The 25214-nt window shown below is 41.7% G+C and overlaps 3 protein-coding genes across 11 annotated transcripts in view; 1 reads left to right on the top strand and 2 right to left on the bottom strand.

The window, feature by feature from the left end:
• The window catches only part of LOC117764871 (glutamate receptor-interacting protein 2-like), a 33134-nt gene extending 18661 nt beyond the window's left edge, over window positions 1–14473 (bottom strand). The window contains exons 1-7 of one of the 5 annotated variants that reach the window (XM_034590981.1): window positions 14067–14473; window positions 7188–7268; window positions 6337–6475; window positions 3759–3904; window positions 1955–2038; window positions 1781–1856; window positions 684–829 (exon numbers count right to left, since the gene is read on the bottom strand). In XM_034590981.1, the coding sequence (XP_034446872.1) occupies window positions 684–829; window positions 1781–1856; window positions 1955–2038; window positions 3759–3904; window positions 6337–6475; window positions 7188–7268; window positions 14067–14238 (844 nt within the window). In that variant the 5' untranslated portion in view covers window positions 14239–14473. Of the gene's footprint in view, window positions 1–683; window positions 830–1780; window positions 1857–1954; window positions 2039–3758; window positions 3905–6336; window positions 6476–7187; window positions 7269–10712; window positions 11283–14066 lie in introns of those variants that run through there. The other 4 variants (XM_034590977.1, XM_034590978.1, XM_034590979.1 and 1 more) reach the window with 4 other exon arrangements.
• Window positions 14474–15991: 1518 nt separating this feature from the next.
• Window positions 15992–19275, bottom strand: rpl32 (ribosomal protein L32). Its single transcript, XM_034590988.1, has 4 exons — window positions 19140–19275; window positions 18373–18473; window positions 18082–18263; window positions 15992–16156 (listed from the first exon to the last, which is right to left on the bottom strand). The coding sequence occupies exons 2-4, from the start codon at window positions 18466–18468 to the stop codon at window positions 16027–16029; spliced, it is 408 nt and encodes a 135-aa protein (XP_034446879.1). The 5' UTR covers window positions 18469–18473; window positions 19140–19275; the 3' UTR covers window positions 15992–16026.
• A 147-nt stretch (window positions 19276–19422) lies between these two features.
• ssuh2rs1 (ssu-2 homolog, related sequence 1) lies at window positions 19423–24858 on the top strand. Of its 5 annotated transcripts, none has more exons than XM_034590983.1 (14): window positions 19423–19635; window positions 19754–19776; window positions 19874–19941; window positions 20475–20594; window positions 21877–21952; window positions 22129–22258; window positions 22399–22459; window positions 22840–22961; window positions 23069–23131; window positions 23229–23311; window positions 23397–23489; window positions 23669–23774; window positions 24335–24442; window positions 24543–24683. In XM_034590983.1, exons 2-14 carry the CDS (start codon window positions 19754–19756, stop codon window positions 24681–24683), a joined length of 1194 nt encoding a protein of 397 aa, XP_034446874.1. In that variant the 5' UTR covers window positions 19423–19635. The 5 variants fall into 5 exon arrangements, with proteins under 5 accessions (XP_034446874.1, XP_034446877.1, XP_034446876.1 ...); XM_034590986.1 differs by having other exon boundaries at window positions 19745–19776; XM_034590985.1 differs by having other exon boundaries at window positions 19423–19652.
• Window positions 24859–25214: the final 356 nt, after the last annotated feature.

Genomic DNA, 25214 nt, shown 5'->3' with positions numbered 1-25214 from the left:
TTTTCTTTGGACATTACCATAAATAATATTATAATACTGCTCTTTTCCACCGTTACTACTGTGGATGGATAAAACACATTTCTAACAGAAAGTCTGTGTAAGAAACTTGGGGTTTGTTTCCCTAGTTAATAAAAAAGATGTTGACAAGCTGCATCATGGGAACTGTAGGATAAACCGAGGAACTAAAACTTAATGACTATCTCCGCCTCTGCTGCTTAAATGTTTAATAACTATTCAGAATGAATCTCCCAACTTTACAACTTCACAACCCAACTTCCTTACAAGTGCAACACTAAATCACTGGAGTGTCCCTTTAATGCAAAGATTTAATACACAGTTTGTTTTATCTTCTAAAAAATATCCATGTAAACGAATGTTCCTGGAAGTTGTCTGCCTGAAAAATAAAAGTCAAGCCTTGCAATGACAGAAAAAAGAATAATACTTTCTAGAACAAACAGAGATTAAACCTGCTGTAATTCAGGAGAGGAGAGAGACATTATAATAAAGCCCTGGATATTACCCATACCCTTTCTCTGCTGAAGTGTGCTCTCGGGGCCAGAGTGACTCCCCTGGTGGCGTCTCCAGCACCGACACTCCCCCGCATCCACACGGCCACATTATTTACCCTCAGAGCAACGCTGCCCTGCCATGCCTCCACATATTCCCTGTGTTTGTGTGCTCACCCATGACAGAGACGTCATACTCAATCAGGAACAGAGCTTCCTGGCCGCTCTGCATCAGCATGGTCAGAGCGTCAGCGTGCTTCTCCCTGTTTAAAGGCATCCCGTCTATGCTCAATACTCGGTCCCCGGCCTTCAACGTGGCCTCTCTGCAGACACACAGATGAAGGAGAAAGAGAGAGAAGCACAGAACATGGTTGACCATACAGGCGTTGAAGCACCGGTCACAGTAAATCATTCAAGAGTTCCACATGAGAGTTCCCTCCCAGGTGAGATGAAGGATAAACAAGATAAACGGCCATAAAAGTCTTTGATGTTGAATTATGTCTGCTCCACTGTTTTGATCCTCGCACTTTTCATGGGGAAGTGCAACGCTGCGTTAGCCTCAGGATGAGCACTGCCCTTTCTGCTTGGAAGATAACATACGCTATATGTGTCGCAGCCACAATTTCATGCAGGGGCCCGAGAACACACTAATACACAGGCCACATTAATGTGCACGTAAATGTATTGTTGTTTAAACCTGAAGTAATTCTTAAATATAAGGCAATTAGTAAAATGCATATACATTCATCTATACATCCAGATGCACACAATACGGAAACACACATGCAGGCACAGAGACTAAAATGTGAATAGGCTCATTCATGCATGATCAAGAGATAAAATGGATACAAGCCATATAAATAGCCTAAATTGCCACACTTGTGCACGCACACACACACACACACACATACACACACTCAATTCTAGTGAGCTAGTTCAAGCAGCTCACTCTCCACAATCCTCTCTCATACACACCCTCCCAATCTGGTCTATTTAAGCTGCAAAGATTTCCCATCTCTCCCTTTGCCTGTCAATGCCTCTGCTGCCCTGCGTCAGTGTCACTGCCTGTCGACTCAGCCCCTCCACCCCACCCCCCCAGCATCCACCTGTAGGTTCTGACATGGAGGGTGAAGATATTTGCTCATCACTTAAGTCGGAGCCTAGATGCCCAGCTCTATGTGTGACTGTGTTCTGCTGCTGCAACAGACATTTCAATCGCGAGTTGTATGTATATATATATCTCTCTATATATATAAATGTGTATACGTCCTTACCTGTCAGCAGGACCCCCTGGTCTGACGTAAGTAACCACCAGTGGACGAGACCTGCGCCAGTCTTCATGGAAGCCTCCTGAAAATCCAAAAATCAAATAAATAAATCATTGCAAATATAAAAAGCTTACTATTCTGTCTGAATTGTTCATAACAACTATTTCACCTTACACGTACCTCTCATGACAAACCCAAAGCTGTTTCCCTCCTTGTGTAAACACACCTCTATGGATTTGGTTAAGACTCCTGCAGGGGACTGGACTGAGAGTAAAGAGGAAATAAACAAGTATTACTACAAAACTTGTAAAGTTTGAATGTTGGTGTTCTCTGTGTTGTGTGTTGAATCAAGGGAATGAACGAAACCTTGAGAAAATGTCTTTAATTGATCTCAGTGGAGAAATTAATTCTCAGTATTTGCTCCATGTTATTGATGCAGTGAGCAGTGGACACGGTGCGGCCCCTGGGGAGCAGCTCTGCGTCTGAGGCCTGATGCCTTGATCTGGGAAACACGATAAGTATCGACTTGGTGATTTGCATCTTAAAAGAAGTCGAGATGTGGAGGTTAAAATGAGACTAAATAAAATAAAGGAACAAAAATATCAAAGATGACTACAGGTTACAACTGTGGTTCAAAACACGCAAATGCAAAAAACTAAATTTAACGTGACCTAGATGTCTTTAATTGTACGTGTGTGTTCAACTGTAATTCTCATCTCTGCAAAACACTTGAGCTGCTTTACATATGTTGTTTATAAATGTGCTCTGTGAATAAATTGACGTGACTTAGATGCACGTGTTTTGCTGAGGGAGGATTTTACATCAGCTGAGCAACACATGAAAACAGAAAAGAAATGCAAACATGTTGACCTCAGTGCTTCTGGAGATTCAGTGGCCTCGACATAACTCGTTCATCTAGATGTCCAGGTCTGAATTTGTTACATTTTTTACAATTTGGTCCCTCAGCTAAATATTCTAGACCTTTATTGTCATTGGATAAACCCATTGAGATGTATCGTCTTGTTTTCAAGGGGGTAAATAATATGGAACACAACAGAAACAAACATAAAAAACAAGAGAACAAATTAAGGAAAGAAATAAAAAAATAAACAAATCGTATTTCCTATTTCAGTGGCATGTTTATAGTTCTTGTGAAGAGGACCCTCTTCAGCTGCCATTAACAGACTTTCTCATCTTCCTGGGGTCCATTAATCAACACATATAATTTGAGACAAGCTCTATTCATTAACAGATGCTTTTAGACGTTATTACAACACAGCTCTGTATTTAAATAGACCTTTTAAATAATATGTTTCAGTTCTTGGATGACAATTGACCCTTCATACCAGTTCTAGTCAAATATTTTAGGTGGTGTATTCACATAAGAAGATGTTTTCTCTAATGAACACCAGGATACTAAGTGAAGTCTGGTTTTCCCAGACGGATAAGACCGTCTGGAAAGCATTTTATTAATGCTAGAGAGATAAGAACAGTTTAAAGCAAGTCCAGCAGCTCTTTTTGCATCTTTTCTGCATCCCTCCTTCTGGCTGCAGCTAAAAAAAAAAGAATAATATTCAATGTGGGTTACAACCAGTGATGATATAACTATGTTCACGATATCTGGAGGGATGTAGAGAGAACACTTTCCTGCTGAGGCTTCTGTCTCTCCCAGTTTCTATTTTATTATCAGAGTGCAGAGACCTGGAGAGACGCTGGTTTGAAGTGATACTCGACAGCCTGGTGTCTTTAACTTTGCTCCGAGGGGGAGAACTTACAATCAGATTGTGTTCTCTTTGTGAATATCTAAATATTTTCTACATATGGACTTCTCTCTTTACACCAACATTTAATGTTAAGTCATCTGAAGGTTAAATGTCTGCAGATTACAAACCAAAGTTATATAGTCTTGTTGATTAGGAACCTTAATCTTATCTTTGTGCATTTAAAAATCCAATATAATGTTTCAGGCACTGACTGCACCCACCGAACGGGGGCAGCTCGTACTCCACCTCCAGCACGACTCGCTCCCCGATGTTCTTCAGCAGGCTGATGATCTCATCGTGGCGGAGCTTTGACAGGTTGATGCCGTTCACTGACTTGATGTAGTCTCCTACGTTCAGCTGGTCGCTCCTGTGGAAAGAGACGGACATACTCACACATTCACTCTGCTGGTTTCTGTCCTTGCAGGCTTGTTGGTGATGCTGAAATATCAGCTTGATTCTGCATTAGCACCTGATATTATAGTCGGGTTTAACATCTTAAATGTGCAAACATCTGTAATCTGACTTGAATGATGAACCCACTGATAATTATCAAGGATTTTTAGTTTTTGCATCAATGAATTGACCATTTTAACAAACAGTTGAATTTAGCAGAAACTTGCTCTGCTGTTTGAAAGGAATAAGAGCAGAGATGAAGATTCTGCTGATATTCACATATTCTGCTAATCTCCATATTAATGATCACCTACATGAAGATAATGATGTTCAGTAGAGCACAAACCTCCACCAAGGCCCAAAGGTCCCCCTGTGTTTAATCAATCTGCAGCAAATCACACACTCATAGATATTAGTCCTCTAAATGTGCCGGATTTTTTCATCAAGAATTATCATTCTTTAGGAAATTGAAGAAAATGGCAAAAATGTGCCTTCTTGCAGTGTTACTGAAAGTGAAAAACAAACTTCCTGGATCCGCCCCCCGGTCTGGATCTGAGTTATCTGTCAAGAAGCAAACATACAAACCGACCTAGAAACAACCGGGTAGGGGTGAAGACAACCTTGAGGTTGGGCTGGTGGAAGAAGATGTGGCAGAAAACGTCACTGGCTCCAGCGTCGCCATGTGAGTAACAGTCTCCGGTTGTGCAGTTGAATGATTTGTGAATGAACCAGTCGTTGTGAAACATGTCGAGAACAGCTAGTGCCAATCATTTTCTACAGGCACCGCTTCAGCCTTCTTTTACCGCACTAACGTTACGCTTATATTCAGCTCATTGTCTTGGTCTTTTTTTTTTAGCTAAAGTCTTTATAAGCCACGTGTTTGTCACAGTCAGGCCCAACTATATCAGCTCAACTGCACATTTTGGCAACAAATGTCCTTTTTACTTGATCTAATCATGATGAGATGAGATGGAGCCATTAAATCTGATTACAAGCTGGTTTTTACTGCACAATCTCATGGGGCGGGGAAAGGAGCAGAAATAAAAAACTGATTCAGAAATAACGATACGTTGAATATCAACAGAGGCAATCATGATTTGTTGCGTTAATCCGTTGTGGTAGTGTAATTATAAACCATTTTGTAGTATGTGGACTGACACACAGAGGCAGCTGTGTCGAGCGATGTGTGTGTGTGCGACAGCTGAAAGCCTCCCGTCTTCAGAGATGAGTGTACATGGTGTCTCACATCTGACATTCTGAGTCAACACACTGCTCATTGGAGAGCTAATTAATTAAATGGATGTTCTGCCCCGCTCAGCCCGCTCACCTTTGGGCTACTGCTGCCAATCAGCACTGACAACAGACAGACAGACGTCTCGACCAGCAGAGCCGAGCGGCCTGTTATCCCGCTCCGGCCTCATCACACAACGTCCCCGCCCGTCCCCCTCTCTCCTGTCCCTCCACCCAGTAAATTAGCGAGCACTTCCACACAAGCAGGAAGTCGGCTGTGTGAAGACAAGCTGCTGGGAAGAATTAGCACAGTGTCTGTCTTTAAACCTCCGTGGACCTGACAGGCGATGGCATACTTGGCCAGGAAATCTTCAGAGGGTGTGTGTCATTCTTAAAATGTGTGTGTGTGTGTTTTCAGTCACACGCTGCTTAATCATCATGAAACGCAAGTCCTCTGCTACTTTTTTTCATGTTGTTGATGGATAAAGTCAGAATATGAAGAGCAAACCCATGAAAGATTCACCATTAAAAGCACGATAAGTCAATTTGACCACTAGGGGTCTCTCAATCAAAACGCTAATAATGAAGACCTGTTTGGTGACATTCTGAAGCTTCGTGGGATCATGGGGGTTTGTTGTCTTCACGACCATCGCCGATGAAAATATACCTGATCCATTACAAGTGACCATTACAAACAGTGGGCGGAAAAAAACTGGCTAACTGGCTAACTGGCTAGCAGTGTGTTTTCCTTCTTCCTACACTGTTCGTCCCAGAAGCAGAGACGAGGAAACAAAAATGAAACGTCCCGTTACCTTGAATAAAATTGGGAATTTCTCAGGTTTGAACATTGTTGGAAACATTTTGGATAACGTAAGTACACAAGTTAAATATATAGGTTGTTTTTAGACATTTCACTGAAGAATTGAATAACGTATTATATATTAAAGCAAAGATACCCCCCCAAAAAAATCATTGTTTCTTGGAGACCTTACTTAAAAACAAGCCTCTGTTGGGGTTTTACTCTGCAGGTTGGAGTCAACGCCCACAGTTCTGCAGTAAGGGGGGACTGGTGTGTCTTTGCAACACGTGCACGTTTGTGACAGCAGTCGTGTGACACGTCCGGACAGCTCGGTGTGGTTGCCAGGTTTTAATCACATCACAGGGCAGAGATCTCACCTGGCAGCTAGCCCACCTGGCCGTAGGTTTGACACTCTGGGCTTGCCGTCCTTATCAGACCCTCCGGAGATGGTGAGGCCGAGGCTGCTGCCTTCCCTTTTCATCAGGTCCACCGTGGTCACCCCTCGGTACTCCTCTGCTGACAGACACAGGCACAGATCCGCAGTCAGCATTAGCATCTGCTTGACAGAATCGCCCCGTCTGAGAGGCAAGGAAAGACTCTTTATCATCTTTCCCTCCTGACTCTCTCACCGAAACGCTCGCTGACACACAACCGCAGACTTTATTCTCTCACTTTGCTGTCTTTTCCTTGTCCCTTCAAATTTCTCAGTGTGAGTGATTCTGTGTGACGGCTTCAGCAGCAGGAGCACGAGGGAGATGAGTCCTACTAAATACTGAAATCAGTGCACGATTACAAACCATACACCAGTTGAGAATTACAGCAGATTCTTTAGGTCATTAATTGAAAGCCCATTGTTTTCGTAAGTGAATGAAAATTCCTCATGTGCTCTGGTGGATATGTGGTTATATGTTGTCATCAGAGGACTCATTCTGTCTTGTCGTCCACATTGTGCTGAGCTCTCAGATTACTCTACGTGAAGTCTACCAAGTGTGGTTTAGTACCAATGACAGGTGTGCCACACCAGCGCTTTTTTCACTTTACGTAAGCGTTCAAAACAACGCAACATCAAACAAAATGCAGCAGACGCACGACTCTGCGTGCACAAAGACAAAAATCCCAGTCAGACTCTTTCTCTTTTTAAGGACACAGGTGAAATAGGTGCAGTAGCATGAATCAGACAAAAGACAGAAAACAACATGATGTTAAGTCAGGTTTGACTGGATCGTACCTGAAAGGCTGCGCCTCCTGGACAAATGTGATTGGTCAGGTCCCCCGGACTCCTTGCTCCCCTTTGAATATGGTCCTTCATCTGAGGAGACAGCAGTGAGGTATAGAGGTGCTGTTGGGAAACTGTAGTTACACTGTATAGAGAAACTCTGCAGCAGAAGGCTGAATGAACACCACCGTGCTTTGCACATCATGACAAGTTAATGCCTTGAACTGCTCCCTGGGTAACGTGGGGGCTCTGGGAGCGAAACATCCCTAAGCCAGCAACCACATTTGTCTGCCAGGCAGATGAAACTATATCAGCCTGAACTCAGGAACCTGCAGCTCCACTTTGTTTCCACCAAAATCCCCCTAAAAAAGGGTCAAGGGTTTAAAAATTGCTCCTCTCCGACTGCAGCAAAGACCCTTGAAAACCATTAATTTAACACAAGAATATAATTTCTGAGAGCTTGATGTCTGCAGCACTAAAGCATGGAAACTCTCCTGAAGGAACAGCATGCGGCTAATGGACTGTTTGTGCACAGAGAGAAAATTATCATTTTCATGTCATTTACAGCAGCTGCTACAGAAAGCTCGGAATGTTCAATCTGCTCTTCGGGGGGAAATGTGTGTGTGTTTTTTATTTCATTTCTGACGCAGCACTGGGCTGGCCACAGATTAGCGGAGCCGCTGCACGGCCATCTGAACATGAATGCAGCCGCAGAGACATGTCAGCAGCCACAGTGATGAGAAAACTGACTTGGCACTTCCCTAATCCTGTCCACTGTGGATTACCTTTTCAGCTCTCCAGCACCGACTGAACGGTATATTGCAAAGTTAAGGAAGGACTGGCAAGTCCTCTTTTTAAGAGCGGAGGGTGCATGTTAGTGTCGAACACTTCGCGGATCAAGCTCCTCTGCCAAGGAGGTTATGCTATCATCTCTGTTTGTTTGTTTGCTAGTTAGCTAGTTAGCTGGCAGGATTAAGCAAAAACTGCTCAACCGATGTCCATCAAATTATCATTTTTGGAGTGGATACGGATAAACGGGCAGATCCAGGACATTTTTCATAAATTTTGTAGTTTTTTCAGAGATTGATTCATGGTTCTGTAAGAAAAAAATATGTAAATGTTGTTTTGTTAGGGGACAGTTGGGCCTTGGCGGAGGTATGAGACCTGAGTGCCAATCTAGTGTTTTCATTGCCGTTTATTTGTTTTAAGCAGGATTACTCAAAAACTACTACACCGATGCCTATGACATTTTGTGAATGGGTGGGATATGACCCAAGGAAGAATCTATTAAATGTATATGGATAAACTGGCAGATCCAGGAATTAGTTTTTTTACTTTCTCCAACAAGGTGAAATAAAGCGTTAGACATGGTGGAGGTATGCGCTCTCTGAGTTCCCGTCTTCCTTCTGGTGTCCAGTTACTGTGTCAATAAGTGCAGACACTAAAATCTTGGTTTCCTAACAGCTCTTTCAGAAATAGTGTAACCTTTGAACCAGAGGTATTCAAAGTATGAGACACGTCTACATACTCATTCTCAAACAATGGAATGTTAGCTATTGCCGTCTGTACCATTGATTTGGCCTGACACACACAGTAGCAGTGACTGTTACACACAGCTCACAGAGGCTATTGAGATACTTCTAAAACCCATAGAGCCCAAATATTTCAGTTTGTGTCAAAAAATCGTATTCCTTCTCATAACTCCTAGATTTCGTGCAATTTGCTCCATCCAAAGATATCATGAACTCTGACGTTCATCTGAATAAACGTCTGATCAGGAATTACTGAAAAAGATGCTCCAGACATAGATATGAGAGATAGAGTTGATTGAGAGTCATTATTATTAAGTTTAAAATTATATATATTATTAAAATAATCCAGTCTGTACATCCATGGGTTAATTGCAAACAGAAATTACTAGCAAATTCTGCAAACTTTTATTGCTAATTTGCCAAAATGTAGAGAAATACTGACTTAATTGTTCTCAAGTTGTCGTCCACACTACATTACACTTCCTTTGTATACTCCACCAAAATATGAATAATAATAAAATCTGTTAATTTCATCTTTACTTGTATACTTAAGGCCTATATAATATTATATTATATCGGATCGGAGTCAGTCATTGTTTTCAAGGTAACGTCTCAGAAGGTTTTTCCATTTGACATGAAAAAACACATTTCAGTTACTCTAACATGTCCTTGTCTTTCTCTTTGACCTGAGCTGATCTGTAAAGACGGGACTGGGGGAGGACAGTCAACTCCCTGTCTCCTCTCTGTCCACATCAACTCGCCACGTGTGTCCAGCTAAAGAGGAAGACACCTTCCGACAGCTCAGAGGCAGATCTTACGTCAAACCTTCCCTGACCTGAAACCTTTGGGCAAACTCTGGATATGAGGCGTAATGAAGAAAATCCAGCCTTCTCTTGCACGCGGCTGCATGAGTCAGACCTCCGCTGCAGAAATATCTTCACTGGACTTGCATATTTTAGTGATACATACAGTACATATGCGTAATATGGTATTTCACACTAATTTACGCACACATCCTTGCACAAATATCCCTGTCCAGTAGCTGTGAGGCACAAACACACACACACACAAAGCGAGTGACACATCACAAACACGTTGGGCTGAGCAAAAGCCTCGTACCCACGCGGGCCCCTGAGGGCCCTGACAGTCCAGCAGCTGTCATTGCAGTCAAAAGGCAACATTAGCTCTGGGTTACACAGAGCCGACGCAGTGCACGTGACCAAACACTACTGTACCATCAGGCAATCCCCCAGCCATCCTCCTCCAGTTCACAACAGCCAATTCACCCTGGTGACGTGGAGAGTGATCAGGATGGAGCTGATTAATAAACAGCCCAAAAATTCATCCAGAAATGAAAGATACATTTGTCTTTGTAGAGGAAGTTAGTTTTTGGCTTGAGGACGTGATTAACCAGCTAAAACAAAGGACAAAAATACAATTCTACACTCTCGCATGAATATGTGGTGAGTTAATTAACTCCTGATTTAATTCAGGGCAGTTTGCGCCATCCCTGTCATATCCAATCAGAATGTAGGTTAAATATGGGGGGCAGCGCTCACAATGACATTGAAATCATAATGCTATTTTGGGAAAGTAAAACTTTATTTATAAACCGGGGCCTGCCAGACCCAGTTTGTGTTGCTATATCTGCCCCGAATACACATGACCGAGCACTGGTGGCTGAGGTCAGTGACATTTAAATCTCTTATGATCCATCACTGCCATTATGCAAACATTGAAACAACTCAACAGTTTAATAGATTACCAACATAAACAAATCCCCCAAATCTAGTTAATAAGAATAGTTTAACATATTGGCATTGAATTAACTTGTTATGGCTGAACCATCAGATTAATTCATTTCAGACACAAGCTGCTGTTCACAGGTGAGGAAAACGATCCAGGTGATCACTCGCCCCCTCCGGCGATAAAATCCTCCACTACAACACACCAGCTGACACCTCACTCACTCTGCACTAAGAGGATCAACGTGCGCTGCTCTTACCAGTGCTGTTCTTGCTGTCCCTCCTCAGACCACACAGCATGGCTGCAGTTCAGTCAGCACAGGCACCCTCAGGAAGTAACCCTGCTGATCTGCAGTGGTGCACAGAGGACCAGGATCCACTGGAGGAAGAAGCAGGCAACCCGAGAGACCCACGAGTCTCAGCCGCTCGGACAAAACAGAGAGACCTTCTTCATTCTCGTCATTCCTTCTATCTCCAGTCCAACATTGGTTTGACCCTTGTCCCTGTGTGAAAGCCCAGTGAAGTCTGGAGCTCCAGAGGGCGAATTTGATCCTCAGATGGTCTCTAGTTCCCTTCCCTATTTAAAGTTGCTGGCAAAAAGATTGGATAATTCCTCTCAGTGCTCAAAAATATGCATCTGCTTAAACTCTGTCTACGAAATCCAAAGCATGGAAAGAGATGGTCTTGCCATCTTGCTGGGGTTCTGCTTTTGAGCTATTCAGACTAATCACTCGTCCTTTTTCCAGAGCATTTATCATCCCTCGCTCATACACACATGAGCTCACACATAACCCTGCTCTCTCATACAGAGCTGGAGTGAGTGTGTTTGCTCGTTCCCTCTCTCTCTCTCTCTCTCTCTCTCTCTCTCTCTTTCTCTCTCCCTCCCTCACTCTGCCAGAGGGGTTCAGTGAGGCGGGCGCACACGATAGTCACTCCCTCCCCCAGCGTGCACACACACACACACACACACACACACACACACACACACACACACACACACACACACACACACACACACACACTTTATCCATTTCCCACGAAGTCAAACACATCCTCAAACCCACCCACCAACCGACCCACACACACCGATACACTTGTCTCTCTATAGTTGTGAGGACTCTCATTGGCATAATACATTCCCTAGCCCCTTGCCCTTACCTTAACGATCACAACTAAATGCCTAACCCTGACCCTAATTCTGACCCTAACCCTAAAGCCAAGTCTTAACCTTCAAACAGCCCTTTGAATTTGTGAGGACCAGCCAAAGAGTCCAAATGTCCTCACAATGATGATATTAAACCGTAATTGGCCCTCATAACTATAGATAGACATGTGTGCACACACACACACATACACTCAACTCTCGGCACAATTAACACCACATGCATTGTCAGACTGAGCCTTTCACAGTGTCACGTTTTCTCACACACAGGCTGCACCCCTTTCACACAGCGTGTATCCATACAATTCTAGTATCTCTCACTCTCTCTCTCTGTCTCTCTCACTCTCACTCTCACTCTCTTCTTTCTCACACCCCCCTCCACACACACAGCTCACTCTACAGCAAATGAAAATTCCCGTGCAGCTGTTTGAGAACACGTCTAACAGCTGAAATCCATTCAAAATGCTGTGCAGTTGTTGAGGGCTGTGGGTTGAGATTGTCCTTATGTGAAAAACACAAAATTATGAATGATATGCATGATTATAAATATATAAAAAGCAGTGAGTAGAATTGTGGCAACTGTGTGAAAATCAAATGTACGTCATCCAAGGCTCGACTTCTCTTGTTTCCCCCTCAGGAGGTTGAAATGACCCACTGCTAATCCTAGGGCCCCTTTGAGACACCTCCACCCAAACACAGACGGACTAATGGCTGTGCCGACTGACCCATGGCCACACCTGTCTGGATATGTGTCGTGCACAAACGCCTCGACGCCTGCCACTTCCTGACCTCCCACTGCAGCCAATACCCCCAACAACCAATGCCTTCCTCCAGCCTCACTGGCCGAACCTTCATCTGCATTGTTTGTGAAGAAAATGCGAGGCACGACTATGATTGTCCGAAACTGTGGAAGCAGGGAAATCAACACCAGCAAAACCAAACAGCACACCAAAATATACAATCCAAAGAAATTCTGTGATTCTCAATGTGAAATTAGAGCCTGTATTCTACAATTGCCAATATTATAGATGTGTAAAGTATTTTCAAAACAAACATGCCCATGTTCCTACCTGCTGTTGCATGAAGCCTAATTAGTCACTGGACACAATGCACCTCAGTGTGGATAATTTCCTCAGAGACTTTTGTCCTTAATACCCCATTTACAATGTGAGTGAGTGTAGTCTTTCAGAGCGAGACTAATTAATTTCCAACAGAATAAAGAGCTCCAGGAGACGGAGCAGTGTGCTGGACTGATAAAAACCTCAGGGAACAGGGTGGCAAGTGTTGGGCTATAATAAAAATTGACTTTCCTGCACTTCCTCGAGACTAGAAATCCACATTATTGATGCAGAGGGGGGGATAATGTAATCATTTAATCAGGAAAGTAGAATTATTGCAGTGAGACAGAGATTCTTAAAAAAAAAACATGAAGTGCAGAACTCCAAAGAAGAGAATAATGTGTTTTTGCAGTATTTGATTGTAAGTGTTTGCAGATTTTTCATCTAGATTATTTAAGAAATCGTTGTGTTTTACATGTTATTGTACATGGCAGGTATTCTATAGTCAGTGTTACAAACTACAACCTCATCCACACTGCCACCTAGAGGTGATCAGCTCCAGTTGCATGTGAAAAATCAGAAAAAGCCAAATGACTAACTCAGTTGTCAGCCAGCACAGATCAGTGTGTGTCCAAAAAAACAAACATCCTGAGGACACGGATGTGTGACACATCCTCGCAATTTATTTTTAACCTTAAAGGTCCGATTTTAGTAATAGTAGCTCTGCTGCAAACATACACACACTTTTACTCTTTTTAAAATGACTTCAGATCATTTCTGTCATCTGGCGACTCTTTATTATTTTATTCTTTAATTATTAATTAATGTATAAAGTTTTTGAAGTCAAGTTATTTTGTTTCGACAAAATCTTATTGGTGAAATTTTTACATTCCCCCTATTTAGCATTTACAAGCAACAACAAAACATATATAGTACACATAACACAGTGTAATATAGTTGTACTCAGATATTTTAAGTGTTTATTGATATACAGAACTTTCAATTTTCATTTTATTACACAAATTATTACAACTGTGTTTTAATATATTGCCATTCGTAAACTGGAGTTATATGACAAATGCATTACTAAACACTTATGCTGCTTTTATCTATAGTGCATTATAAATACTTTGAAAAACTGTTTACACCTGTATATTTATTGCTATTTTTAAATTTGCTTATGTTTGTATTGCCCTTATTTTTCAGATTTTCCTTGTATTCATATTGCATCTTCCATTTTGGAATCCCCTTTGCTGCTGTAACACAACAAATTTCCCCACCGAAACTAATAAACAAATATGTTATCTTCAGGTTTTACACATCTTTCTTCACAAAATTTAAGACATTACCATTTCTGAAAACTGGAGCTTGAATTCCCAAAGGTTTTACCCTACCTCGTCCTCTGATGATGCCCAGGCGACATCTGAGAGAAAAGGAGAACATCCTCTTCTTTCCTCCAGAGGACCGGCTGCCTTTCCTCAGGGAATCAGTCTGAGGGAAGGCAAAGGAGAGCTGCTTGGGAGAGAGGTGTCCCTTTCCAAACACTACCCGTGCTGACATGTTCATTTTATGACCAGTGACAAGGAAATAAATGGATTCTGTGCTCTCACCATCTCTCAGACTCTGCAGCCTCTGCCTGTCCTGCTGTTCTCATGTTCTCCTCCCTCTCTGGAGAACTTCCAGTCCTCTCAGGTGAGTCCTCCAAACCCACTCCACCAAACCCACTCCACAAACAGAGGAAACACTCAGATCCAACAATGCCTCTTTTTTTCCCCCAGCCACTATTGGTAACACTCTGCCACATCCAAACAGCCACAAGCTGACTGGCTAATAAATGTTATATTTTTGCATCTCTGGCAACGTCAGGTTTTACATGAACAGATGGCAGAGGGCTCAGGGCTGTGGGGCACAGCTTGCCTGCCAGAATGCAATGGAAACTTTCTCTGCAGGGAGTCGGCTCTGAACACAACAATGTACATTCTGAGCTGGCCATTTCAGCGCAATTGCTTCTGATGATCTCCCATTTAAATTATTGATAAAACAAGTTAAGCAATTAGAGGAGGATGTCAGTGGAGGGTTTGTCTCAACATGCAGATACATGGTGCCAAACTGACTTGGTCCAAAACCTGTGAGGCGACTGTGAACTGGCATCTTCCCTGCTGTCGAGGATATATTGTTTATGTGTGGGAATAAGATCCAGTGGGATAGAAGTGGGAACTGGTGACAAAGGAGAAATGGGAGGTGCTTCAGTAATTCAACACAAAGTATGGGTAAGTAAAGTGGACCTGTGTCACGCTCATATACGACTCAAGAAAAGCTGATTAGAAACACAAGTCGTTTTAAGGTGTGTTATTTAGCTTGAATTTCATTTGGCACATTTTATAATGTAACTGCAGCTATAATTACAGAAAGGTCAAAAAAAATTCCCTGAATAAATAAGATGCCTCAAGTGAACAGAAGAATCATTAACATTTTCTGCTGAGAAAAATATGAAATAGTGATTGACTGTTTCTGTTTATTGATTTCTAACCGTTACAATGAAGGACAAACAGCTTCTGGCTTAACCTTCAATTAAATGACTAAATTAGTTCTTAACTTGCTTTACATCTTCATTATCAGTTTTCCCCCCTAGTTATTTAAGCAAGAACTTGACCAACTTTGTTAAATTTAAAAGAAACTTCAGTCAAGAATGTTCTTTGACAGCAAAAAGCCCTCCGAACTGTACAAGCCCTTTTACATAAGCAACCCCAGATCAAATCTTGGAGGCAGAACAGAATTTCTACAAAAGTTATGAAGGCTCTTCCATTTATAATATGGTTCAGTTCTCTTCTTCAGGCAACTTGCCCCTTTTGTTCTGCTCCAGCATCCAGTCATCTGGAATCAGATGAGGAATAACCCGTTTACCCCGGGGGAGAATAGTACCAGCTGTGGCCTTCACCAGCATTTCTTTACCATTTTGACACGCGTGCAACAAGCAACATTAGCTTGTCATGGAAATATCACAGCCCATAAAAACTATATATAACTCCCTGTCTACTTCAATGGATGTTCATGTTCCTTTGTGAAATTAGATTTCAGTCAACCAGTGAGAAGTTTAAAAAACAGAAGGAAACCAGTTTTGATGTCGAGGAAAAATGTTACTCATTCAACATGAATTGTAGGTGTACAATTTAAAATGACACCAATATGTTCCCAGATTGCCTTTCTTTCATCTAAACACACCGAGACCCACTAAATTGAAAAGATGTGCAGATGCTCATTCATATCCATTTCTGTACTAAATCAAGTTATCATAAGGAAAATAAGATCCATGAGACAATTTCCATTTTTACACATTTATTGTTAATAACCAGTTTATTCGTTCTCCTCGCTCCTGAGCCTGGCGTTGGGGTTGGTGATCTTGATGGCCAGCTGAGCTGCCCTCTCCACAATCGTCTTCCTGTTCTTGGAGGAGACGTTGTGGGCGATCTCAGCGCAGTGAGTCCTACAAAAGGTTAAGAAAAACAGTTTTAGTCATCGACCAATGTTACTGAATGTGATGAAGTAAGGGCGGTGATGTGCTGAGGGTTCAAGTCCATATTCTTAGAACCAAATGTAAATGCTGACTACTAATACAGTAGTGTCATAATTAATGAAGGACAATTTAATATAAATATCATCCTGTTGTAGAAGCTCAACCACAGAACGATGGAGAACATCCTTAGTGTTTTGGGGTTTATGCTTTAAAAACACACTTTAAACATTTCTACCATTAACAGCCTGTTTGAATTCACCACTTGTCCAAATAATCATTTTACAAGTGGGGAAAGCTGTCAAAAAAAGTTTGAAATATTGATCCAACAGTTGATCAGTTTGAAAGTTCAACTCGTCTCACATAATCACAGGCACTAAATCCAGGTCAGATTGGTTCATAAAACAGCTTAGTGAGACAAATTATACTTTCGCAGACTTTTCTTTAACTTGTTAAGATTAGATCTTACTTCTCAAATCAAAATGGCATTTTCATGGATGTATTTACTCAATAGTGACCAACTCCTAAAATTGTCAAACATCTGCCTTGACAGAGAAAGTCAAATCTTAAAGCTCGTTCTGAGAGATTTCTCAAATTGTTTCCATAAAGACTTAAGACCTGGTTTACATTGCATGGTCGACTCGCTCCAGTGGCCTTGCGCTGACTTTGAGGTATGCTGTATAACCTGCTCTGTTGAATTCTTTTAAAATGCAGTTACAAATGGTCAATACTCTGAACAGCAGATCAATCTCTGCTCTGAAGTTTGCTGGACTATGGTGATGGTCATAACTTTGTAGGTCAGTCAGTCAAACTCTGCTCATTCCAAGATTAATTGAGATCAAAATGGTAAAAGCTGTTTTTACCTTCTTTCCTTAAATTACCAGGATGAGGCGACTACTGGGATATGTGGTGAAAGTAGCAACTCGCCTCAACTTGTCTGCTATTGATTTTTTCAACTTCCTGGTTTTATAAATACCCAAAGATCAGACTCTAAGCCCTCCAAGTATCTAGGTGTTTACCCAAGTGTTACCAAGCTCAAAGACTTGGGAACTCTGCTCTACAGGCAGCAACATGCAGTATTGTATTAAATCACCCTTTAATCAAATCCAAAGAAAGAAAATGTCAGTTCAAATCTTGTCATTCAGGAATGAGTTTACTCAATTTGTCCATAGGGTTTCTAAACATGTTGTTCGTCTCATTAGCTTTGGTTTTTGAGATCTGTGACAGAATTCTGCTGCCACTTCAAAAGAAATTGTAGTTTTTAAGTTGCTCAAGGCGGGGAAAAATTATATTTGGAAAACTAAACAGCAACAACAGTACTCTAGTCAAACAAGATAGGAAATGCTAATGTTAAGTCATTTCCTTGATCAATTTAATGGTCAATAAATCGGTTCAAACTTGAAACTTACAGTGTGAACTGCATGTTTTCTATAAAAACTAGTCAGCTTGACATGGGCAGTTTATGCAATGACCAAGCATCTGAATTGCAAAAGATAAAAAATGTTCAAAGCTGCTGCTTCATCTATTGTGCAACAAATAGTTGCATATCATTTCACAGGCTTATCTTTAAAGCACAAAAGGAGACACAGAAAGAGTTCAGCATGACACCACATTAAATAGTTGCTACACAAGAGGTAACTTTTGCAAGGGATATTGCTACAGAGGTATGATAACATCAACAAAAAAAACATGTTTCTAATTCATAACTGTAGAATTAATGGGTGTTTTTTATGTTACCTTTCAATATATAAACACGTTATACAAAACTCTGTTATAATGAAGTGAGAGCAAAAGTCTTTGCAAGTATCTCAAACCCTGCAGACAACAACCCTGCAAGTCTGATACCAATAACCCTGCTGTGTAATCCACATGTTACTGTGTGCGCTCCCACTACTTACTTGTTGCTCATCATCAGGACCTCGAGTTCCTTGATGTTGTGAACCAGGAACTTCTTGAAGCCACTTGGCAGCATGTACTTGGTCTTCTTGTTGCTACCATAACCGATGTTGGGCATCAACATCTGGCCCTTGAACCGCCTGCGGACCCTGTTGTCAATACCCCTAGGCTTACGCCAGTTTTTCTGTGGAAGATACGTTGAAATGCACAGATTAATTCCTCGTGTATCAATCCTAGAAAGAAAACGCAATAGTCCAAATCTGACGTGCACCTTGTGTGAGATAAAAACTTACCGCAATCTTGACATATCTATCAGACTGATGGCGAATGAACTTCTTGGTTCGCTTTTTGACAATCTTAGGCTTTGTGAGGGGCCTGAGGGCTGGCATGGTGGCTGGGGAGGGGGAAACAAAGTCAGAATCAAGTTAAGATCCAAGTTAAGATGTTACGTCAACTTCAGAGTTGTGACTATAACACAACGTGCTGTGCTGCGAGGAAATGATTAGCGGTTTACTAGCAAACATAATAATTAGCAGCAACATTGAGATGAGCTATGGCGACTGTTGAAGGTTATTTATTGTCATGTTAAAAGGACTTAAACTCACTGAGTGTCTGACGATCAGCAATAAAGCAACGTGTTGAGTTAGCATGCAGGTAAACGTGATTACCAGCGTTAGCTAGCTATCGGCTACAGTGCTTAGCTAGCTCGTTAGCCCATGCTACTGTACTTCCAGCAGCAACAGCTCCAGCCGTTTGGCCCGAGTGGTTCATTCATAATAAATTCACATAAATCCCATGTTTGAAACCGGTAGTTATTTTATTTCTCAAAGCTCACGTGTCCGCGTCCACTGACGGCGACAGCACCATTTCACGGTGAGAGCGTTAGCAGCCGCTTTAGCAGCAGCGGCGCCTCACACGTTAAAAATCATGGAAATAAACTAACAGAACGGTCGATATAATCCCACATGTGTGTGAATAACGTGTTTGATGCACGACCCACATCAGGATGATCGACTAAAGACCAGAATCACTCGGATTCTCACAGATTGCGTGAACTCACCAGCCGATGTGGATCCGAAAAGGACCTCAGAGACGGCGGAAGGGAAGAAAAGGGACTTCCGCGAGTGCTGCAAAGCCTTGTGGGTAGTGTAGTTGTCCTTCCTTTGTGTGCACGTTAGCGCAGTTTATCTGGTCTCTATTTATTTTACTTTTTTTACAGCGTCTGTGCTCAAGTGGAATTTATTCATTTTGCCTTAAAAGCGTGTGAAGTGAAACAACACGAAACTTTTTAATGTGTATCAAATGTGACGTCATGTATAAAAAAAAAACTGCGCACAACATCTGGAAGCCCACTTCTCGCATTTGTTTACTGCGGTTGGTGCGCACTTCCCGGACATAAGAGGGCGCATCGGGGGTAGGTAGCAGAGGGGGCTTTGTGTCGGAGTGGTCGGATTAACATCGAATATCTGTTCAATCTAACAGAGGTGAAGTTTTATTCCCTCTTTCGAGCTGTCAGAGAAGAGGAGTCAGCTGACTGGGAGCAGTGGGAAGTCAGGGTGTGTTGTGATAAAAGGTGCGTGATTTACTTGGTGTCACATGACGGTTGCAGCACACACTGAGCACGTATGCAGAGTTTATATTGATCTTTTACTTGTCGTGTTTCAGCGCCTACAGATGGCGTATCAGCACCTTGGGAAGTGAGTGTCTTCAGTTCTTCACACCACACTTTTTTTAGGCAGTTCTCTGTGGATCCCACCACACCGGAGTTAACTTTCGTTTCCCGTTACTTTGCAGCCAGCAAAACCGAAACTACGGAGTAGCCAACCCCGGTTATGTCCCGGCAACAGCGGCAGCGGGACCCGGTAAGACATGGAAGGTCCATGTGTCAGTTGACACTGAGTGTAAAAAGAAATTGCTGATAATGATCTGTTTTTTTAAAAAAAAAACACGCATTAGTGTGGTAATTACACACTTCCGTGCGGCGCACACCCTAGAGTGACGTCACGGTGGATCTCCAGGTGGATCTCCAGGTTATTTGAGGTTTGAAGCTGCGCGAGCTTCACGAGCGGCGACTTTTACCGCATGACTTGAAGTTTTTACCAGATCTAGGTGGAGATAGCGAGTGTTTAGTTTCACACTGTTGCCGTAGAGCCTCTGAGAATGGATGTGAACACGGAGGGGCAGGGTAAGTCTCTTTCTCTCCTACCGTCTTATCGTTATGTGTCTACGGAGCCTCATATTTCAACTGGATTCCCCGAGAAGAGAAGGGTGGAGTCACACTGTGGTTTTGTTTGATCGTCTGTGTCAGAATGCAATAAAGGTTTAGTGGAATCAAATCTTTTCGAACGTCTACGTTTGTGGAAACGACTGAACCTGTTCTTCTGGTTTGTTGCAGCAATGTTCGCCCCACCCGCAGCAGTGGGAGCAGCAGCAGCCACCGCGGCGGGACCCAGCGCTCCTCCGGCCAGCATGTTCGACAGCATGCCGGGCTACGAGGGAACAGTGGCGGGAGGAGGTAAAGTGAGCCGCACCTCTGCCATCCTCTGTGACACAGAGGATGGCACAACTATGTGCTCAAATATAAATTGGAATAAGGACTTATATTTAGTGAATCCAAATCAATTTCACTCAGATTATTAGTAAATCTAAATGAGCTTTTTATTTGCAGATAATTGGTAAATCAAATTCACCCATAAAGTTGGTAAATATAAATTCATTTCATACGGAAGCCCTGAACGGACATGGAATCATACATTATGTTTCCTCTGTTTTTCCGTGAGTTAATTTGAGTTGTTATCTCGTGATAACAAGATAATTAACTCGTTATCTCGAGATAACAAACCTTTTTTTCCCTCGAGATAACGGGATAATTAATTTGAGATCACGATCTAGTATTTTTATCAATCAACGACTGATAGATGACTTGACAACTCGTGTATACGGGTAAGCCTATTTCTGCATTTGTTTTGTGCTTTATAAATGCGTTATCCTAAATTAGATTTTGAGTAAAATACTAAATGAATGTAGGTGTTCGGGTAACTGGAAGAATAATATGATGTGGTGATCACTTTATTAGTTACACATCTTATTGTGCACAAGCTTTACGAGCTCTAACAGCAAAGTAAGGAGGCTTTTATCGTTAACTTTATACAAAAGTGCAGTAAGAACTCAAACCCATATGTAATGTGATCACTCTTTGACTTTAAAACACCAGTTCTCTTGATGTTGCACAGTTTTACTTGTCACGCAGGTTGTTCCTGGTCAACATCTTGGTGAACTTTACCACAGTTCTGTTGATTGAGTCTGTCTCAGTGTCGTCTGTCCCTTCATTTGATCCCAGCAATCCAGATACAACAGCTCTGTAACATGATATACCTTTACAACGCCTATAATGGCCTGTTTGTCATTTCAACTTCTTGAGAGGTGTTGATTCATCAGTGTGTTTTGTACTGGAGTCATATTCAGTGGTGGTGTTTTACTGGATCACAAGGATGTGTTGTAATAAAGTATTCCCTGAGTGTTGGTTTATAGGGTAGGTACACACATACCATTAGAAACACCTCTTACACAGTCCAGTTCAACACCTCTGCCCACTTTGATAATAATCATAAAGGTAAATGAATACCTCCCTGAACAGTATTGTCTCAGTAAAGTTAGAATTTAAGGCCAAACTGTTGTTTTAGGTCTAAATGTGGACCAAGTAAAGTTGTCACTAAATATATACTGAATGTAAAATAAATGATCGCTCTGATAAATGATAAATGAAACACTACTAAAACTTTCAAAATGTCCTGTAGGTGGATTTCTGCCCCCTCCAATGCCTGCTTACCCAGTTCCTGCGCCTGAGCCTGGACCTGAACAACCACACTGGAAGTAAGTCTCACACTATTCCCTCTCTTTCAATATTACCCGAATATTTGAGAATATTTTCCATGATAATGAAATTCAAGATTTAAAGTTATGCAAGCTCAGTGCTCTGGGTGGTATCCCTTCCTCTTAAAAACTGAGACTTGAGGACTTTCTGTATGTCGTTCTTTCACTCCTCACAGTATCCCGTCTATAACTGAAGACACTGCTCGTGCGGCATTCATCCTGTATGCCTCCAGCAAGTGCTGCTACAGTACATCACCGGCCAAGGATGGTGTGATCACCAACATGGAGGCATTCAATACATACAGGGTGGGACAATGTCTGTTCATGTGTGGTTGGGAATTAGTGTTGGACACTATTGAATTGTATGATAGTTTTGGATAATAAGCAAAGAAATGAAAGTAGATTGTTTAATCATGTGTGTTTTCTACACTCCGGCTTTGTTATAGTATCGTCTGGAAACCTTTACTGAAACAAGGTCTACAGAGTGGAGTCATGAGCCATATAAAGGTACTGTCACTTTACTGTCACTTTGAGCATCTTCTGCTCTGGATCTGTAACAAACCATACATTTTTTATTTTACATGTTAGAAAATAATGAAAAATGCTCACCAGAATTTCCTTGAGCTAACGAGAACATTTTCAAGTTGTGTGTGTTGCCAGACCAACAGTCCTAACCACAAAGATTTGGACAGATAGAAGTGTCCAAATCCTGACACTAGAGATGCTGGAACAAGCAAATGTTGCAATTTAAAATACTGATAATCAATCAAGTACTTGATGGTTCTATTGATCAGGTTATCAGTACATTATTTCAATACTCTTTTCTAAGGTCAGTCAGCCATTTAGTTTGACTCCTCAGTGACGATCTGATATGTTGTTTTATTTAGGGCAGACAGTGGATGCCTACGCCCAACCACCTCCAGGGCCTTGGGATGTTCCGGCTAAAACCCCCAGTTTTTTTCTGGAGGACAAACAGGTTATCAAGGTTCCCTACACTTCATCTATGAAGGTAAACAATAACAATACTGCAAAATACACAATGTGTCTGGAGAAGAAAGGCATCCTCTCCTTGTGTTTAGAGATTTTCTTTCCTGATAAGAAACATTTCATCTACAGACCTGCCACGCTTGTGTGGGAATGGGGCGAAAACCTTGCAAAGACTGTGCCGGTGCTGGTAATGTAAGTCACTCCACCAACCAACCACAGCAAATGTTACTACAATACCTGTAGTTGGGCAATCACATGATCATGTGATTTATTTTCTTGCTCCTGTCAGAAAGTTTGTTGGGTGTGCAATGGGTCGGGTTTCCGCAGCGGAGACGACCGATGCCACCAATGCAATGGAAGAGGAAGGGACAAGTAAGAATCACCCACAGATTTCTGAACATTACATTGTGCTTCCTCTACAACATACAGGTAGTTATTAACCGTTGTTATGTTACAGCTGCAGCCACTGTGGGGGGCAAGGAGCAAAGCAATGTGAAGTGTGTCAAGGAAAACAACAGCTTCTGGTCTACATCAAGCTCACTGTGAAATGGTGCTGTTTCCTTCTTATGGTTTATCTGTGAAGAATATGAGATAACTAAAGCAATGAGTGGATTTTCGTAATGATCCTGAGCTCATCAACATTTATGATTATTTTATACTGTTAATCCATGTTTAATAGTTCTAAAATTCAACTGGATATCCTCTTTTTTTCTATTTATATGCATTCAGGATCAACAACTGTGACAACTATGTTGTTGAACAGTTGAGCGGACTGCAGGTGACCAACCTCAGCACAGTGTCTGGGAAGGAGATGTTCAGAGACTCTCAGTATATGGTAAAATATTGTTTCTTACTTTTACAGGAGGCACAAGATATAAGTGGGCGTGTGTAAAAACACAGAACAAACGCATTACCTAGATTTTGGTGAGGAAATTGTACTGGTGTCCTCAGTTCACCTGCATCTATACATCTGCTCAAACAGGCTCACACGCTTTCCACACAGAATGTGTTTCAGTCATTTTCTAATCAATAAAGCAATTTTCACAGCTCACATAACTTGTTACACTGGTGCTTTTCGAGGGTAACTGCTTCAAGTCTATTTCCTTCAGTTTGATTGTGTGTTGTGCTCTCGACACCGTGAAGTAATGGGTGGTCCACACAAAAGCGCTGTTGCTGAACACATCCTGTGTGACACTGATGGAAGAAGGAAGTTGCTGCTGCTTATCTGCTGCTTTTACTCTTCAGCCTGTGTACTGTTGCTGGTGTTGAGTGTAATACTGACCCTGTGCATTCCTCACAATAAATGGACAGCTAAAATGTTTGTCACCTGGTATGATCTGTCAACCATATTCATTGGGATTTAAACACTTATATTTTTCTGATCCCCCTGTGCAGGTATACCCAGTGATGGGCTTCCCAGACCCTGCAGTGGTGAATGCTTCGCAGCGCCTTGTCAGTGAACACCAGGGCAAGTTCTCCCAGACATCACGTGTTCTACAACAGGTATTTACAATATTTTCATGTAATGCCAAACATTTAGTTTGGATTGGACAAATCTTCTGATCATCTGTAACATGCTCATATCTGCTTTTCTTGTCTGCAGCGTCATACCATCGAGCTGATCCCTGTCACCAAAGTGACCTACGTGTGGAAAGCCAATTCAAACATTTACTTTGTTTACGGGAACGAGTTTAAAGTTAATGCAGACAACTATCCTGCCACCTGTTGCTGTACTGTAATGTGATGTGACTGCAGTGGCTGTGTATGAAGGGGCTCACTTTCCAAGCAAATAGACTTCTAAATATGTTACTCACAGGTCAGTTCTATGGATTAATGGAGCATTCCCTGAGATGTGGGCAGTCTCGACCTTGTTTAAGTTTGTCATTTGACATAGAGGTATTTTATTGATGAGCTACAATGAGGTAGTAGAACTCGTGTAGCTATTTGAGCAAGCAATCTACACTGAAAGTCAATTTGCCTCTGACTAATCATGACAACATCTAATGTCAAGAATTCACATTGTTATGTGCCATTTGTATGTGCATCACAGAGAATCATGTTTACTTATCTAAACCACATCCCTTTATACCTGACACTTTTGTACTTTTATATGATATCAGTGATTTATAATCAGTAAAAGCAGATATTTCATACAGAATATTATTTGCTTGATATTTTAATGTCACTAAATTAGCATTTAACCAAATCCGTTTGCTGTCTTTGCAACATTAATTATTTTTATATTAATTAAATGTTTATGTTCTTACAATACAAT

This window comes from Hippoglossus hippoglossus, chromosome 7 (genome assembly GCF_009819705.1).
Source record: "Hippoglossus hippoglossus isolate fHipHip1 chromosome 7, fHipHip1.pri, whole genome shotgun sequence".
Classification (NCBI taxonomy): domain Eukaryota; kingdom Metazoa; phylum Chordata; class Actinopteri; order Pleuronectiformes; family Pleuronectidae; genus Hippoglossus; species Hippoglossus hippoglossus.
The sequence above is the reverse complement of the archived record's forward strand: the minus strand, read 5'-3'. Positions and strand labels throughout refer to the sequence as shown.

What these genes read in the sequence shown, in the direction of transcription:
- rpl32 (XM_034590988.1), bottom strand. Translation starts at nt 18,468, where the DNA reads ATGCCAGCCCTCAGGCCCCTCACAAAGCCTAAGATTGTCAAAAAGCGA. An exon ending in ATAGATATGTCAAGATTGCG is followed by an intron (nt 18,264 to 18,372) that starts GTAAGTTTTTAT and finishes TATCTTCCACAG; the next exon opens with AAAAACTGGCGTAAGCCTAG. An exon ending in GTCCTGATGATGAGCAACAA is followed by an intron (nt 16,157 to 18,081) that starts GTAAGTAGTGGG and finishes AACCTTTTGTAG; the next exon opens with GACTCACTGCGCTGAGATCG.
- ssuh2rs1 (XM_034590984.1), top strand. Translation starts at nt 19,754, where the DNA reads ATGGCGTATCAGCACCTTGGGAA. An exon ending in CCTGAACAACCACACTGGAA is followed by an intron (nt 21,953 to 22,128) that starts GTAAGTCTCACA and finishes CACTCCTCACAG; the next exon opens with TATCCCGTCTATAACTGAAG. An exon ending in AGGCATTCAATACATACAGG is followed by an intron (nt 22,259 to 22,398) that starts GTGGGACAATGT and finishes GCTTTGTTATAG; the next exon opens with TATCGTCTGGAAACCTTTAC.